Source organism: Carassius gibelio, chromosome A9 (assembly GCF_023724105.1).
Source record: "Carassius gibelio isolate Cgi1373 ecotype wild population from Czech Republic chromosome A9, carGib1.2-hapl.c, whole genome shotgun sequence".
NCBI classification, from domain to species: domain Eukaryota; kingdom Metazoa; phylum Chordata; class Actinopteri; order Cypriniformes; family Cyprinidae; genus Carassius; species Carassius gibelio.
In genome coordinates this window covers 6,500,430-6,518,567 of record NC_068379.1, presented here as the reverse complement: position 1 = coordinate 6,518,567, position 18,138 = coordinate 6,500,430, and the positions used below count along the sequence as shown (strand labels likewise).

The following is an 18,138-nucleotide window of genomic DNA, read 5'->3' as shown; positions in this document are numbered from 1 at the left end:
GCACGATATTGTTATTGTGGGCACTTCTAAATACCGTGAATAAATATACATTACCGATTATTTCATTGTAAGAATATTATTCCCATCAGCTGCTTAAAATGCACAACATCGCTGTATGCTGCTTGAAAGAGCGCGTGTGCTCTGATGTGAACAAACGCGCATGAGAAGCACATGGAGGAACACGTCAGAGTCGCGCTGAATGAAAGCTCATTCACTCTCTGACAGAAGATGGCGCTAAATGCAGCCCTTACCCTGTCCTGTAAACAAAAAAATTATCTTAAATAACCATTCAGATTTGTGTTTTCCCTATGGTGTTTATTACAGAGCCACCTACTGAACTATTTAGACTTAATCGGCTATTTATCTTCAAACATTCATTCTTTTCTTTTCTTTTTTTATCTGGAATACAAATGCCCTAGATATTCTTTGAAAGTGTTTTGATCCATTATTTTATCATTCACACTTTAAATTATGGCTTCATTAGTTAACTTAAACTGCCAATGAATAAATTATTAACATTCATTAATCTTAGGTATTCCAATATTGAATAACACTGTCAAAATTGAAAGGTGCAACTGTGTTATTTAATGAGCTAACATGAACTTAGACTTGTATTTTTTAACAAAGATTAAAAACATCTATAGTAAATGTAGCTATTGCTCATTGTTAAGCTGTGCATTTATTGAATGAGCACTATGCGATGTCCAAACTGATTACACTATATTGTATGTATTGCACTGCATTTTATGTAAAATCATTTTCTATTTTTAAACTGTCTTATATTAATTTTAAGTCAATTTTTAAATAATTTTCATTTTCAAGTTCTTAAATTGCTTTTTATTTTTGTGATTATTTTTCTTCATGACTTTTTTTTTAATTTCTTTTTGAATTACCATTGTGTATGAAATGTGCTATATAAATAAACTTGCCTTCCCTTGAATGTTAATGCATTAACTAAGGTTAACTAATGAGGTCTTATTGTAAAGTGATACCTATTGGTTTTTATAGTTCTTTTGCACTTTAATGTGTAAAATATTTAACTTTTATATATTTTTCTGTATTGCTTTGTTTTAAATGTTTAGTTATTTTTGTTAAAAAGTTATTTAACCTGTTATACTGTATTATGACCACTTTTTTAAAACAAAATTGCAATATCGTGATAATACTGTAAACCGTGATAAAAGCATTATCAATTAACCGCAACAGGAAAATTTGATACATATACATAATTTAAGATATATATATATATATATATATATATATATATATATATATATATATATATAGAGAGAGAGAGAGAGAGAGAGAGAGAGAGAGAGAGAGAGAGAGAGAGAGAGAGAGAGAGAGCGAGAGAGAGACTCTAATAGAGATCAAGGTCGATATAGTGGGAATGTCTCAATTAGAGCGGATGCAACAGGCCAGTGGGTCTAAAGCAGGGGTCTCCAATCCTGCCACCATCATGCAGACTTAAGTACCAACCCTGCTCTAACACACCTGCCTGTAATTATCAAGCCCTGAACACATGGTTTAGGGGGTTCAGGACGGTGTGTTTAAATGGGGTTGGAGCTGACATTTACAGGACAGTTGCTCTCCAGAAGCAGGCTTGGAAGCCCCTGTTGTAACAAGTTTTTCCAGGCTTGCTATCTTGCTAAGTGTATTTGGAACTGAAACAATTCCCATCTCTAGACATAACCAGGATTCTTACATTCTAGTTTGATGGATAGAAATGATGAAGTGGAGGTGAGGTCCTTCTCTTTGTTCCAGGCTCCAGTAGCACGGGACAGGAGCCAGGGTGTGGCAGAGCAGTAGTATTCTCCCACATCTCGATCCTGAATCTTGTGCAAGCTGAGGATAAACGTGTTCTGGTCGATGCGCTCCAGACTGGTGTCATTGGAGCCAGTTTTCTTTACCACTCCCCAGCGGTCCATACTGATGAGAGGTTGGACTCCGTTATCTACAGCCCAGGCTGTTTTCTGGAACCAGCGCACTTCAAACATCATCTCACCTGTGAGACAGACAGAGTAAAGCTAATTATTTAAGTCAACATGGAATCAAAATTGACATTTTAAACCTATTCTGTTTCACAAGCTAGTTTTATCCTCTTCTGTTTCACAAGTGTGATCAAAGTGTTGCTCTACACTATATGTAACTAGATATCTGGTTTCACTTACAAATATGTCAGATTATAGAAGGAAAATGGGTGGTATTCTACACTGACTTTATTCGTGAGAGCTAACTCCAGGTGAAAGCATAGGTGGAGTCAATACGATTGTTCATAGGTGTCCTGTTGCAATGCTCCAAACAGCCATGCTGTTGCTGCAGCTTTTTCAAGCAAGTGTGTGCTATAACCACAAGGGTATTCAAGTAGTGTATGGAAAGAAAACAAAGCTAAACAGTGTCTTTCAAGTGGTTCAATACCATATACACTCCCTGATGATCCAGAGTGAGGCAGCAGCAGTCAGACAGACTCAAGCAGGCCTCTACACGCCGTCCTCTCTGCTATGTGTGGAATCTCAATGAAGGCCATTGGGTAATCAGAAACTGACAACCATGAGCGCAGCACAAACCCACCACAGTATACCACAGCATTCTGCTACTCATCAAGTAAAAACCAAGCCTAGATATGACAGAATCCCACGTGAACAGCAAACAACTTATGATTATTGATCCTATAATTGATCCTCAAATTTACTCACGAGTTTGAGACATTTTAATTGTTCACATTTGCAGAATTGTTTTAATTATATTTAGAAAATTCTACACTATATATAGATATGATCTGACATAGCTTAAGTTTTTTTTTCCTCATAATTTCAAACAATTAAAATATAACTATTACTTTTTAATATATATGTATATATAAACATTTAAGTATACATACACATACCTTTTAAAAGTCTGGGGTGCTTAAGATTTTATACATGTAAATTAAAAATTAAGTGTCTTAGGCTCATCAATGCTGCATTTATTTGAGCAAAAATAGTTATTGTGAAATATTACTACAATTTCAAATAACAGTTTTCTGTGTTATATATATATATATATATATATATATATATATATATATATATATATATATATATACACACACACATACATATATATATAACGTTTCTGCCTGCTCTATTATACAGTAATCAATTACCTTACAAATAGATCTTTAAATTAGATTTAAGATCTATTCCAACCATGATGATTACTAATGGGAAATTAAGGAAAGGCTTTGACACTGTGGACCTGATTACATTTACATACATATATCCTTTCATCAGTGGATGAGGAATGACAGGTCCTGACTAGCACACACTTCCGAACGCCACCCATAAAGGATGAGTTTACTGTTCCTCACATTTGCTGGATGGTTGTCTTTTCTACATTTAAGCTGTCTGTAGTGACTAATAACTGAACTGTACTGCCTAATGATGACATCTACAGCTGCAGGACAACATGAACTATGAGAGAGAAATGCATCAAAGCCTAATAAAGGGGTCCACAAACTACCCAAATGTATATTTTAGGGGACCAATTAGAGGACTACGAAATAAAAGCCTTGATATGATAGTCATGATGTTCGATGCTGAACAACCACAGCTATTAATATTATCATCTAATTCATAAAATAAAAATAAAGAATAAAAGATTAAGTAAAAAATCAAAGATGGGCCAGATTTGGTTGATCTTTGTTTCGTAGCATGCTCACACAAAATTACTATTATGGTGGTATTTACCATACATCAAAATACATTTCCCCAGTGAAAAAAGCTATTATTATTATTATTATTAGTGAAAACATATTTTACAATGTTTGTTTAAAATGGTCTCCCAAACAAATGCCTAATATACTTTTTGTTTTTAGCTATTTTAAGAGATTTTCTTTCTTTTTTTTTCTTTTTTTTCCCTTCATAGCATCTGAAATGGTTTTTGTAGGACAGTATGTATTGGATGCTGTTAAATTTCACAGGAGTTTGGGAGCTGTTTTCTATGAACCTGAGTTCAAATTGAGCTTAAGTGAGCAACACTACTCTTATTCTCAACCATTTTGAACAACAACTAAGCCAAAATTAGCCACAAAACAAGTAAATGTTCATTCTGCTCTAACCGAGCGCAGAATAAAAGAAGAAACCCTCTCAGAACTCCTGAGCTTTGGGCTCTCACTGTACTCATGGGTACTTTCATCTTCCGGCCTTCCGCTACCTTTCTTTCAGCTGAAGAACATGTTCTTGGCTGCATTACTTCAGTACATTAGTCAGCCTGTGTGCAAGAACAAGCAATGCAGACATTAAGATTTATGAATTTAATTAAAAATTAAACATTGTAATGTGATTTCACAATACAATTCTGTAAAGGAGCAGTTCACCCAAATGTAGGTGAACATCCCATTCCAAACTCATGTTATACTTTTTTTGTAGTTTTTTCTTCAGTGGAACACAAAAGTAATTCTTTGCATGGCTCGTGGGAGATTATTCACCCAAAAGTGAATATTCTGCCATCATTCACTCACTCCCATGTTGTTTCAAAACTGTAAATCTTTATTTATTCTGCGAGACATAAAGGATGATAAACAGTGTTCAATGTTCCATTGACAGGGGAAGTCAATGGGCTTGTTTGCTTCCCAATGCTTTGGAACAACATGAGCGTGAGTAAATGATGACAGACTTTTCATTTACGGGTGGAACTGTCTCTTCTACTTCCTTTTTGTTTCTCAATCAAAACGTATTGTGTGACCTTAGAAGCTTTGGAATACAGTGAATGAGCTGTGTGGAAAATATGACATCAAACAGGATTAGAAAGACATGGGGGTGAGTAAATGATGACTGAATTTTCATTCTTAGGTTAACTATGCTTTTAATAGACTAATCCTCAGAGACCGTATTAGTGTGTAGTATCAGTCTACTGCCGCTTGACTCCCTGAGGATTACACTTAAAGAAACACAATAGAGACACAAACCTCTCTTCCTTCAGGGTGATAATCTTTTAAAAACCTAACAATAAAACCAGTACAAAAACTGCTCTCGTTTCTCTATAGCGTATATTGAAAAGAGCAGCGGGAACATTGTGCTGATATGTATCTATGAATACAGCATGTGTGTGCTTGCCTGTGGCTACAGACCGATGAGGAAGGAACGTTGTACATGTTTTATTCTGAGTTTTGCCCAACATTCAACCACAGTATTGCAACATTTCTGACTGATACGATCACAGCAGGCTGAGCAGGCAACCCGCAGCTCTGTATCAGGAACAAAAGTAAACATCCAACAACTCCTGTAGGCAGCAAAATTACAGTTTCATTTTGTGACGTGACAATACTCAACCGCCAAGAAATAAGTCTGCCCACACCAAATCATATTTTAACATCCATTCTACAGATTTTCACCATAAATTTTTTACTTTGTTGACTACTGACTGTTTCGAATGCAATGTTAATGCACTTTTATAAGAGTGCTAAAGGCTCTTTATAAAGACGATTCAATTTCCTACTTCACATAACTGGGCAAACAGTAATTATGAGTAACTATCAAGCAACAGGAATGCAAGGAAAAGACGCTTTGTCACTCCAGTGCAGGATGTGACTCAGGGGGTAAAGTTCAGGTGATAATTTCCACCCGCCTCTGATTAGTTTATAATATCAACTGTGAATAACTTTTAAAACACACCTACAAAACATGAAGAACAGCATGTGACTGAAGAAAAAGGGAGGAGGATAAAGAAAGGGGGGTAATTAGGTGCTGGTAATCAAACTGAATGTAGATGCCTTAAGTTATATATGGATATTGATATTGATATTAAAACATGCCATCCAGAGAGCTTACAAGGTCAGGGTGGATTAAGGCAACAAAAAAAAAAAAGACACTAAAATAACTGTTGAAAAGCTAGTGTTTTACAAAAAACCTTTAAATAATTAAAATACCTAAGAAAGCACTCGGTTACTTCTGAGATTCTGTTCCTTTTATACATCAAAGCTTTAAGACATACAATGAACTGGGAGATATAAGTTCACTGTGGATAAGTTCACACAGTCTGTCAGGAACAGGTCCAATATTTATCTCAAAATACAAATCTGTACAGTAAAATCGAATTCTCATTACTTCAATGTGTCCAAAAATAAAGATACAGTGATACTAAAAAAAAGTATTTGGACATAAACCCCAATTAAAATGAATGAATTTCAGTGGATTAAACACCAAACTAAATCATATTTAATGTAAAACAGACACGCAAAAGGTTTCACAAGAAGAAGTTTGAGAGGTTTGAAATGATAAATGCCATTTACTTTGTTCTTTTTTGTTCATTTTAAACTTTCTAAAAACTCTATATTCTATAAATTGTATTTATACAAAATATATAGACAAAACAGTACTTGCCAGTGTTATGAGAAGTGTCCAGGATGGATATGACACACTTCATGTGAACTTTGTCCCCCGGTAACACATTGTTTGCTTCCGAATGAAGGGATATGTTGAAAACTGGACCTGCGTGACAAATAGACATTTAATGTTTAAAAAAAATAAAAATAAAATAATAATTCTTCTTCCTTTCGTTTTAATTCATATACTAACAGTAAGAAAGAGTGTCTATGTGTGAGAGGGGGGGGGGGGGGAGGAGAGAGAGAGAGAGAGAGGGACTCCCAAAACCTATTGATCTTGCCTTGCTATCTTCGGCCTAAATAGGCAGGTTTCTTTTAAGGCAGCATCCTAACGGAAATTGAACCTCAATAGTGACCGATGTGTACAACTCTACACAGTGAACAACTCTATATGCTACAAAATTGAGAATGCTTCTTGAATTGATTACAAAAGTTTTCCGTTAGCATATTACTAAGCTAGTGCATATTATTGCACTAATAATAGTGCAATATTGCACATTTAAATGTAGCACACACAAATTTTGGGACATATGCTGATATATGGGACTACAGGGGTTGTTGAGGACATTAAACATTATCTTGCCAAACTGGTAAAAATCTTCTCACTAGTCCACAACCTTATTGTGTTTATAATCTTGCTTTTGCAAACAATTCTAGCTCAAACTTTCAGAAATGAAAAAAGAGGGAACTACAGAATTAAGAGTGCGTCAGAGGGTAGCTTTAAACATACCTAGAGGCATCATTGTTTTGAGTAGTAAAGCTCAATGTTTTATGAGTCTAGTGTAGTTAGCATGGTAATACCTGTGTGTTCAAAAGCGATCTCAGTCTTGTTGGACACTGCACTGATGGCTTTGATCCAGTCTTGGGTCTGATCCCGTGTCCAGGCCGTGACGTCGCAATAATAAAACCCCCGATCTGTGACCTGGGCCCCATACAAACGAAAGCGGTACTCGAGCTGCCCAGTCTTCTCCAGAACCACGTTGTCAATGCGGCTCGGCTCGCTCCACTCCTCGAGCTGCATGACTGAGTCCTGGCTAAGAGACAACACCTTACGGGACGTGCCTCCCAAGGTCTCCTCAAAGCGGATGAGCACAGAGTAGCCAGGATTCTTCAGGTTCTGTCCAGTCACCTCACAGCTCATCTCAAATGTGGATCCACCAGTCGAGGCTTCTCTCACACGATGGGCTACAACTTTCAAAACTGGTACTAAAGAGATCACATAAATACTCATTAAACTATCGCAAAATACAGTTTGTCACAGAGTTTTATCAACGTAATATAATTTTGAGTGACTTTTAATATATTTTTACATTTATAGCTTGCAGGAGCTGCAAAAATATATATTTTTTCTTTTTTACATGCACACATCAGTCTCTGCTGCAGACCTCATGTTTGGAGGCTCTGTAGTTGACTTTGAAAGAGATCTCTTGGATTTATTTGATAGAGTCCCTCAAACAATTATGAGGCTTCATCTGAACATCTTCTGATCAAATTTGGTAAGATAATTTACCATTTTAAGAAGCAGCTTCAAAACAATTATAGTAAATCAAGTACCTAGATAACACTTGGGGGGGGGGGGGGGTATACTGTTGGTAAAGCGACCAAAAAAAAAAAAAAAAAGAGAGCAAAATCATCAGGAATATTTAGACACTCCTCAATTACTGTGCCAAATTTCACATTTCTCTTCCAGAAATGGAAAACAAAGAATACTAACAGGTTTAAAAAGATGCAATCACTCCTTATTAGGTGCTTGCCACCATGTCAGTTTTGTCAGTATCAGTTATAGCTTCGAAAAATGGAGAGCGTACAGACCAAGACAGAGTGGCCATTGTAAGCTAAATATGCCTTCACAGAGAAGACGCCATCACAAACACAATTAAAGCCATTTACTCTAACCCCTTCTTGAGAGCTGAAAAATGAGAGACATTGGAGACTTCCAAACATCAAGCTTTGATGCATGCTTTTTAAAACAGCGCACTTAGTGAAACAACTGTCAGAGTTGCTGGGAGCTCTAAGCTCATGGGGTACAAATGAAATATCAGAAGAGTGAGCATATACTATACAAATATACAAATACTAAAAGCAGTCTGGGGACAGTTAAGTTGTTGCTAAAGGCTCGAAACAAAGTATTCAAAAGTTTAAGAGGGCAAACGATTTTAAATACACAAACTGTGTGGTTGATTTCTGAATGCAACACAAAATACGAGTTGCATTTTTAACATTGCTGCAATGAGCAGACATTAGCATTAGCAGTCTTGTCTTCAATTTTCTCCTTGAGATCAATTACGGTCAAGGTGGAGCAACAGTTTGAAGAGAATCTTTCTAATGATTCTCGCTAATTAACAGGTATTTAAAGTAATTATCTCCTCTTCAAGTATAGTGTTCTATAAGCCTAAAGAGCAGTAATGCAGAACTAGAACATACGTACTCTTAAAAGGACCAAACACTTCAAAATGTGTTGGCAAAGCAGTCAGTTTTGCATGCTTGCTTCTGGCTAAAATCTTCAGCCACATTTTGAAAGTGTTTCATGGCCAGCTTTACCAAATTATATCTATATATAACAAACCTAAAGGGAAGCTTCAGATAAAAAAAGACACAAAATTTAGCGCTTACTCTTTGGTGTCCATTGAACAGTGACAGGTGCTGACTGGACCTCCTTTGCTTTTTCCCATCCACTTCGCTGAGTGGGCTTCCATGCTGTTACAGCACAGGAATAAGAGCCCATGTCTGCATCTCGAGTCTGAAGCATTCGCAGAGTGAAGACATTAGACTCTCTCCTGGTCACTGCTATGTCCCCACTGTCCAGCCTCTGCTGGTACTCAATGCTTGCCATCAGAACTCCTTGCTCATTCACAGAGGCTATAGTGGTTTTCTTCTGAGACACATCTCCAGGTGTGTTTGTGGAGTAGGACCAGGTCACGCCCAGGCGGCCATCTTGGAGGTGAAGTAGGTCGACCACCTCACAACGCAGTTCAGTGGGCTCGCTGGTGGACTGAGGGTTCAGAGACGCTGTAAGGGTCACCTTGAATTGCAGTTCTGTGAGAGAGGAAGGGAAAATAAAGACAATCAGTCACACATACTGTAACATTTAACATAAGCAACTTACGAAAAACATTTGCCTAAATGTTTTCATGAGTTTTCAAATGCATTTCCCACCCCATTGGTCAGCCAAACAGATAGTCCCACCTCAAGCCCACACAACTGTTCAACATTCAAAATCAATGTTTTCATAACACCACAGAATCACAGCATTTACACTTTGGGGGGAAATCAACTCACAAATGACTTAATTAAAAAAGTTCCTGCATTCTGTGTTGAGATATATTGCGATACAGCAATACAACAGAAAAAAGTCCATCACCATCTCATTAGATTAATTTCACAGATCTGAGTCTCTGATTCAGTGCCAAATTCAATACTGATCCTATGATTCATTTGATTTATCACTCAAGAGCCATTACTGATGGCCCCACATTGCATTATTAGGATGCATTAAACTGATCAAAAGTGACATAAAAGTATATAATATATATTTTAAATGAATGCCGTTCTATTTACCAAAACATAATAAAATGTATCATGGTTTCCACAAAAATCTAGCACAACCATTTTCAACATTGACAAAAAAAAAATAATAATAATAATAATTCTCCATTTTTTCCTGAAGGATCTTGTGACACTGACGAATGGCTGCTCAAAATTAAACTTTGCAATCAAAGGAAGAAATTGCATTTTTACATATGTATCAAATATTCTAAGAAAACCATATTCATGTTTTCACGGTCTTTTTACAAGTAAATACAGCTTTTGTGTGCATAAAAGAATGATCAAAAACACACAAAAACCTTTGAACGGTAGCCAAACTAGTTTTGTACTTTGTCTCTATCTCTCTCTGTCTGTGGGTAGGAAGGGAAGGGCAAGGGTGCACATTCTCTCAGTTTTCAGCTGTCATTGTTCTGGCTATGGTAAGCTGACACACACAGGTCTGTCTGGCTTTGTGTACTTTGAGAAAAAGACACCTGCTTGAATGGTAAGAAAACAATGTTTTAGCACTCTTTTGTTTGTACTTTAATCCTAATGACAAAGAACCAATGATCAAATTAGTCATTGCAGATGCTTAACCAGTTCCTCTACTCCATATCTAAACTGACTCATATCACACTATATAACATGTCCGTGTTATAACGTGTCCTCAAACAGACAAACATTTTACACTGACAACTGTATTTGGAATATAAAAGGGGGTAAACAGAGAGGTCTTAGCCTTGTGCACATTGCATTTAGTAGCGTTATTTAGCATAGCATTGAATATCCTGCTACATGAAGATTCCCCAAGCTTAATTCACAGTGAAGTTAGAATATGCAAAACACTGATTAACATTTAATGTTGAGGGACAAGAATTAAAAAAATAAAGCAGCATGTTGCACTTGACATAATTCTATTAACATCGGCAAAAAAGGTAAGAAAAAAAAGAAAGAAAGAAAGAAAGGCAGCAAGGAGGCACAATATGTTTCACAATTAGCCATCAGAATGAGAGACAGAGGAATGCCTCAAAATGAGGCCTCAAGAGACTTTAAAATCACTTTAAAAGAAGCACATTCTCTTATAACAAAGCCAAATTAACCTTCTCAAGATGTGTTCTTTCCCCAGTTACACTCCATGCATACAAAACATTATATAAAAGAATAAGACATTTTACGTCACTGTAATGTCTTAACGTCTAGAAGTAAAATGTGTTAGTTATCCTGTGGTGGGACTGACATCTTAAATGTACATGAAATGTAACATTAGCAAAATTAGGGGATGTTTCAACAATCTTGTTGCATTTGCGGTTCATAACTATTTTATGTTTTGGAGAACTGGCTAATTGGAATGAATTTGTGCTATCTCATTCGTATGTTTTCTAACTATTCACATCAGTAACTCATATAAAAATGCCACCTGTGAAAATAGTTATGCTTACCCGTAAGACCTGGTTGTATGTTTTTGGTCGCCGTGATTTTGCCAAGTACGACATGTTCCTGGATCAACATCTTTTGCTGATCATGGATCAACATTATTATTACAAATATAGATTTAACCCAATCCCTGCCCCTAAACCTAACCCTACCCATAATTTATTACTAAAATCAGTCGGAAATGATAGCTGATTAACAAGATGAACCCTGACTTTAAGCCTAAAACAGATATTTCCTGAAACGTTATATCTGAATTCTGATTGGTTGATTTGAATGTCGTTCCAGGATCAACAAGGATGTTGATCCAGGAACATGTTGTACTTGGTCATATCACGCTCACCGTTATGTTTTTAGCAATGACCCATTAATAATTGAAGGAACACACCACTTATTTGAAAATAGGCTCATTTTCCAACTCCCCTATAGTTCGCTAAGTTAAGCTAACTAGCAGACCCGGAGATCCGCTGAATGGATTAGAAAACAGTAAAATTCAACTGTTCAACTCAAGGAGAGTTGGAAAATGAGCCTATTTTCAAAAATAATTGAGTGCTCCTTTAATTATCAGTGAGTCCTAAATGATGTGAAGTGACTTACTTTAAAATTACTGTTTGATTCATTGTTCAGTAATTGAACAATCTGCTGGACTGCCTCAAAATTTTGTTAATCAGGACTGGAGACCAGAGAAATTAAAATATATTTCGAAACTTAGGGGAAAAACACTATTTATTAATTACAATCATTATTTCCTGGGGTGTGACACCTCCACATAACTGAAAGAAAGGTCCATAGCAAAATATGCTTATTCAATTTAAAAGTGTTCTCTACAAAAGCAGATAAAACGTATATCTTTCTTAAGCTATAAACACACCTTTAAGCTAAAAACATCTTTTGCGTGCATTTAACTAATCCACAAGCACAAACAAACATATGTCAATGTTACCTATCAATTTTTATCCGCTCTAGCTTGTATACTAGCTTATACTGCATTGTTGGCTCTTTTGCTTTTCCACATTTGTAAGTCGCTTTGGATAAAAGGTGTCTGTTAAAAGAATGACTGTAAAGGGATCTGTTAGAAACAAAATAGCTTTTCAAAATAGCTTTGAAACATCCTCCAGTGTGACATGCAAAACTATTCAAATAACATTGTCATGACCTCGTGTTGTACTTTCGTAGAGTAAAAAATGTGTCACAACACAAGACCATTTTCCCTTACATGAGTTGAACTACCGTAACTGTCAAATACACCAGGAAAACAACTGGGTCAATCATTTATAGACGAACAACAGGTAAGAGGTTATTACCCACCCCACTGAATGCACAGACACACAGAGTTAACTTACTCCTACACTGGAATGAACAAAAGAAAACGGAAGTGCCATGGCGATATGTAAGATACGGACGAGTCTTTAAATAAAGTCATTAAACTTGTTTTCGTATGATCAAATATAGCTTACTAAAACACTACGGTTTCCATTTATGAAGGGAGAAATGTAGTGCACTTAGGGCAGGCAGTGACTCTGTTTGCTTGGTAAACTTCAAACATCTCTCACACATTGCAGCACTGCAGACTGGAGGTCGGAAAGAGGGTCAGAGATAACATCAGACCCAACGGCAAACGAAACTGACTTACATAACCACAAACACACCGCTGTTAAAACTTTGTCCAGTGCTTTCTTTGGTACTTTTGACAGCTGGCATACAGTAATATTACATAGTTTAAAGGTGAAGTAAGGAAGGGCAGAGTAGTGTACTCTGTGAGAGAAAGTATGTTTGCCTGTCTGGAAGTGTTTGGGACTTTCTATTCCCTGAGGGAATTTCTGATGTTGTGAGTTTTAGAAGATAGAAACCAAACCAAGTGAATGCCAGCAACTGTCATGCAAACTTATCTCTCAATTTTCCATGCATGTTGTGTTGCCAGTAAACTATATCTAACAAAATCTAAGATGGTCTGATCTGCACTCCAGAAGGAATGTGGCCATCCACGTTATCTTGACAGAAAATGGGAGGACAGGGTGAAATACATCAGAGAAGAATGACGGGTACAGACCAAAACGTTCACATTTATCGTGTATCGTATGAACTCAGAAGACACAGAATGGCACAAGTTTGGATTATGGACTGCTTTTAATTATCCTTTTATGATACTTTTAGTCCTTTTGTAGCTATACATTGAGCATTCTTAGACATTCCAACTATGAACAGAACAGTCATTGCCAATATTTGTAATCCCTCAGGGCCTCTTTACAACTTCAAGTCAAGCTGAGATAAAATTAACACATTTGCTGAAGTGAGAATCATATGAAAGAACTTGGACAGGCAGGACTGCTTTTAATAAAATACTATAAAAAGCTCACAGCTACAGACTAAAAACCCCTTAAGAGTCTGCTATCATTGTTCGTGATGCTTCATAATAACAGGGCCTTAGAAAGCAGCATTGTCTTGTGTCTGGTGTCTACAGAAAATAATTTATCTTACAAATCGGATCCCCCAGCATAAATTAAAAAGAGTTAAAGAAATGGGTTCTGCAACCTTGACAACCATGCTCACCTCAGGCTCAGATGGCAAACCTAAAGTACATTTACAGGCTTTCGAATGCATATTGCTCACAAAATACACAGAGTTAAAAAAGAATGGTTTTAATGAGAAATAAAAACATTTAAATGTACCAGGCTGATAATGAGTGAGGTTTTATCAGTCAGACAAATTCTGTCTACACCGCAGGCGAGATTAGCAAATAAAAATAAAAAAATCAACTTTTAGGTAATTTATGTGCAAAGAGTAATTTTAAATAGCGAGAGAATATAAATGTCAAGTTTGATGTTGAAGGTAGAACTGAGTCTACATGTGCAGTTTTATCACTGATTCTTAGTTCTGCAAAACCTTTTGAGGCAGAATAATTCACCTTGTTTATAACTGCCACTATGGCTATTACACGCTTTGCCGCCTTTTCTTTTGATTTGAGGATTAATATTTTTATATTCAACATGGAATGGATTAATGAAATGAAAAAGCTAAAAAAGCAAAGCTTGAACCTCATATTGTTACTGAGCACGGCCATTGGCAAACCACACATAAACGTAATGTTTTGAGTTAAAACATGGGGTATTATAACTTTTGCTTTAGAATTCAAGTCTAAAACATCTATTTACTGTTTTTTAAGAGTGATTTGTGTTTCTTTTGGTTAGGTTTGTTCAATCATCTAAATGTACTGCACTATCGCTAAACAATTTAGAGTTTTGTAAACTTCTTTAAGTTAAATTAAAGTTTATTTAACATTCTATTTAACTCAGTGTCTTAATATACTTGAGGAAGGTTAGTTTAACGTAAAACATTTTAACAAAATTGTTCGCACAACTGCAACTGCTGAAGTTGAAAAAAAGTTTTCAATTTTTTTTTCTGTACTACACCATTACTTCTGCTGGAGAACTACATTATTCATAATCCAGAAGAACAACCAATGACAGTTGCTATTGCCATTGAAATGGAAATTGTGCCAAAAGTATTCAGCTGTGTTTGCCTACTCCCATGAAATTTTGCGAGTATGTATCCCTAGAGTCTCAAACTAATAAGCCTTTTGCTAAAGTTTTTTTTTTTTCTTCCATCAGCTTATATGTATTTAAAAATGGAAGGCTGAAAAGTAGAGCCCGACCGATATATCGGCCGGCCGATATTATCGGCCGATATGAGCTTATTGCATTTAAATCGGCATCGGCGTTTATAACGGCCGATGAAACATGAGTAACAGAGTCTCATGCTTCACTCATGTTATGAGTGTTACATAGTTTGCCCACCAGAGGGAGCTCCGCAGTTGCAGAGAGTCTGCAACTCCACTATAGAAGAAAGCGATCAGCCAAGCCACAGAGATGTACTGTTTTGTGACGGTAAGTCTGTCGTTTGTCATGTGAGATGATTTAGTTCATACACTGTATATAAAAACGGTGTGGTAGTTCTAGCTAACGGTCCTATCATTATCACTTCTAAATATTCTGTAACATCACTTACAGCCGCTAATGCATTGCTATATTAGATTAGCCACAAAGCTAATACCATGTTTATCAGTGGAAGAGCGCTAACGTTAATAAGAGGTCAAACTATAACTTTAGCGTTTATCTTATTCTAAATATATCTGCAGTGTTTCCCACATAATGACCGCGTAAGGGGACGTTCACATATCGCGCCTAAAAACGCGTGGAAAACGCTAGGCACGCCACTTTTTCCTTCTCCAAAGCGGTCGGGCAGAAGTGCTCCTGAGGCGTCTGCCTTTGCTAAGCAACCATGACGTGCTCTCTCCATGAAGACGGGGAAATTTCAGCAAAGGATAAATGGATTTGCAGCACTAAAAATCGCTCGCAGTAGCTCTGCTACTAATTTTATTTCAAAATGGCAATCGATATACAACTATGAACAGCTGTTCCTTCATCTTGGCTCAGTTTTCAACGTTGTTACGGGAAAGGATGAAGCTGATTGGTTAGTTCTTGTCACATGACCCGCGGTGCCCTTGTGGCATTCTGAAAAGTTGAGATGTTTTAACTCGATGCGTGCGCGTCGCTTCCCTGCACAAAGAGAAGAGGAGAATATATACGGGTCCGTTGTGAATGTGTCTGTGAGAGCAAATATAGTGTAGTTACAGTAACTACAGTAGGTGCGTCAGAAATGATTAAACCAGAGAGGACATGTAAATAAATATGAGCTGAACACGCGCTTTTTTCTTTTTTTTCTTTTTTACAGATTGTTTCAAAGCAGCTTTACAGACATAAAAGGAAAATGTTGTAATAATATGATTAAATATAAGTAGGTAATATGTCATACCTATTGCTTGACAAATAAAATATATATATTTCTCATTTTTGCCTATGTAGGAGATCCCTGTTTATTATAATTCCAATTCTAATGATGACATGAGTAATGATACATGTTATATTATTAATACACATGCTTATTCTTTCTCTGTCTCTCTTTCTGCCCTACAGATACCTGAAAAAGGTGAATGCTGTAGCAGCAAAGTGTGCGACTACTTCTGCAAATACTTTAACTTTAGTATTATAATTTATTTACAGTACACACACAGACTGTTAAAACCAGCTTCAACTGGAAGAAAGTAAAAGTGTTAAATGTTTAAAATCAGACTGTTTTTTGATCATTAAAAAATATATACTTTTGATGTGCAAGTGTTTAGTCATTGAGACCGTAATCTAAGGCTTTTTTTTAAAACATAAATCCCTTCTGGAAAATGGTTTATACAGCCCACATACATAGAACAGGCAGATATTTTGCTATTGAATGTTGTGTAAGTGCAGTTTATAGGAAATGGGTCTAATATCCAGTTTATTTTCAAAATCAAAATATCGGCTTATAAATCGGCTCTTTTCGAGTTAATATCGGCATCGGCCCCCAAAAATCCATATCGGTCGGGCTCTACTGAAAAGAGGCAAGGTCACTTAATAAAAGGGGACATCACTACTGCGCTCTATATCATCTTACTGGAAATGTCGTCACATCTTCTTCACAGTCCAAAGTCATCAAAAATGGAGAATAATCATATCTCATAAGATCTCGCACATTATAACAGAAGGCTACCACTCAGGAGTCCAACATGATACCAGCTATTTTTTAAAGCACAACCTCATAATCATGTTGCTGGTAATGGAGTCATCAGTGTCCCTATGTTTTGTGAATCAAGAGCCATAATTGTAGTCACAGTCTACAGACTTGCATAATAAGGAATTGAAGAGAGAATGAGATGTGACTCACCTGTGGGTGTAACAACAACCTTTCCCATTTCCTCAGACTTCTCCAGAATCTTACGCCAGTTTCTTCCTTCTTCACCCTGTCTCACCCACTCCTGGGCCGTACACACATACTCCCCTTGGTCTGACGGCTTTGCTTTCTTCAGGACCAATCCATAAAAACCACCTCCACGAAGGTCCAACTGAAGTCCACCATCTGTGTAACGCTGACTGTAGTTGCCTCCTACTTTGATCTTATTATCCGGCCCAAATGTCAAGATTTCCTCCAGCGGGCTGCTCCCTTTCCTGATCGACCAGATAACAGAGAGGAAGGTGTGCTCTGTGAAGCCCTTTGTCGTGTTGCATTGGAGTTCCACTGATTCTCCCTCAGACACCGTTGACTTGGGAATGACTGGAGCCACCTTCAGACTGTCCCCAATCACTAGACATAACAAATGACACTTTAAAGCAGGCAGGAGAGAGGCTGAAAGATTTCATATGTGTCTTGGTTTAGATCACATTGCTATATTCAACAATGTCCGACCGCTAAGAATAAAAATTAATTAATTAAATAAAAAATAAAATAAAAGATTTTTTTTATCATTTGATCATTTGTTACCACTAGTGCTACAAAAAGTACACACTTAACCTATAAAAAGAGAGCCGGAGTCGATACACCATTAATAGGATATGATGAAGGCATTATACTGTATACATCTGATATTAAATCTAATATTTTTTTAAAGGGGATAGATCATGATTTTGTAAAGATCATTATTTTGTGTATTAGGTGTAACAAAACATGTTGACATGCTTTAATCTTCAACAAACACATAATTTTCAAATACTGTACATTATTGGAAGTCCTCTATGCCCCGCCTCTCTCAAACACATCGTTTTCTACAAAGTCCCTCCTTCCGACAAGCGCGGTCTCCTCTGATTGGCCAACTGACCCAGTGCATCGTGATTGGCCTAACGCCAAAAGCACTCTACAGAAATGTAACGCCCCTTTCCATAATCACAAGCTTCATCTTTCAAAATAAATGTAAAGACAGTTAATAATGTCCTTAGTTTTACCATCAGTTCAGG

General features: G+C 36.7%; 1 protein-coding gene across 1 annotated transcript in view; it reads right to left on the bottom strand.

Moving 5' to 3' along the window:
* The window catches only part of LOC128019534 (prostaglandin F2 receptor negative regulator-like), a 28,761-nt gene that overhangs the window by 6,222 nt on the left and 4,401 nt on the right, over positions 1–18,138 (bottom strand). Inside the window, exons 3-7 of the mRNA XM_052605579.1 lie at positions 17,075–17,491; positions 8,978–9,400; positions 7,166–7,570; positions 6,363–6,470; positions 1,706–2,005 (exon numbers count right to left, since the gene is read on the bottom strand). Of these exons, the coding sequence (XP_052461539.1) occupies positions 1,706–2,005; positions 6,363–6,470; positions 7,166–7,570; positions 8,978–9,400; positions 17,075–17,491 (1,653 nt within the window). The remainder of the gene's footprint in view (positions 1–1,705; positions 2,006–6,362; positions 6,471–7,165; positions 7,571–8,977; positions 9,401–17,074; positions 17,492–18,138) is intronic.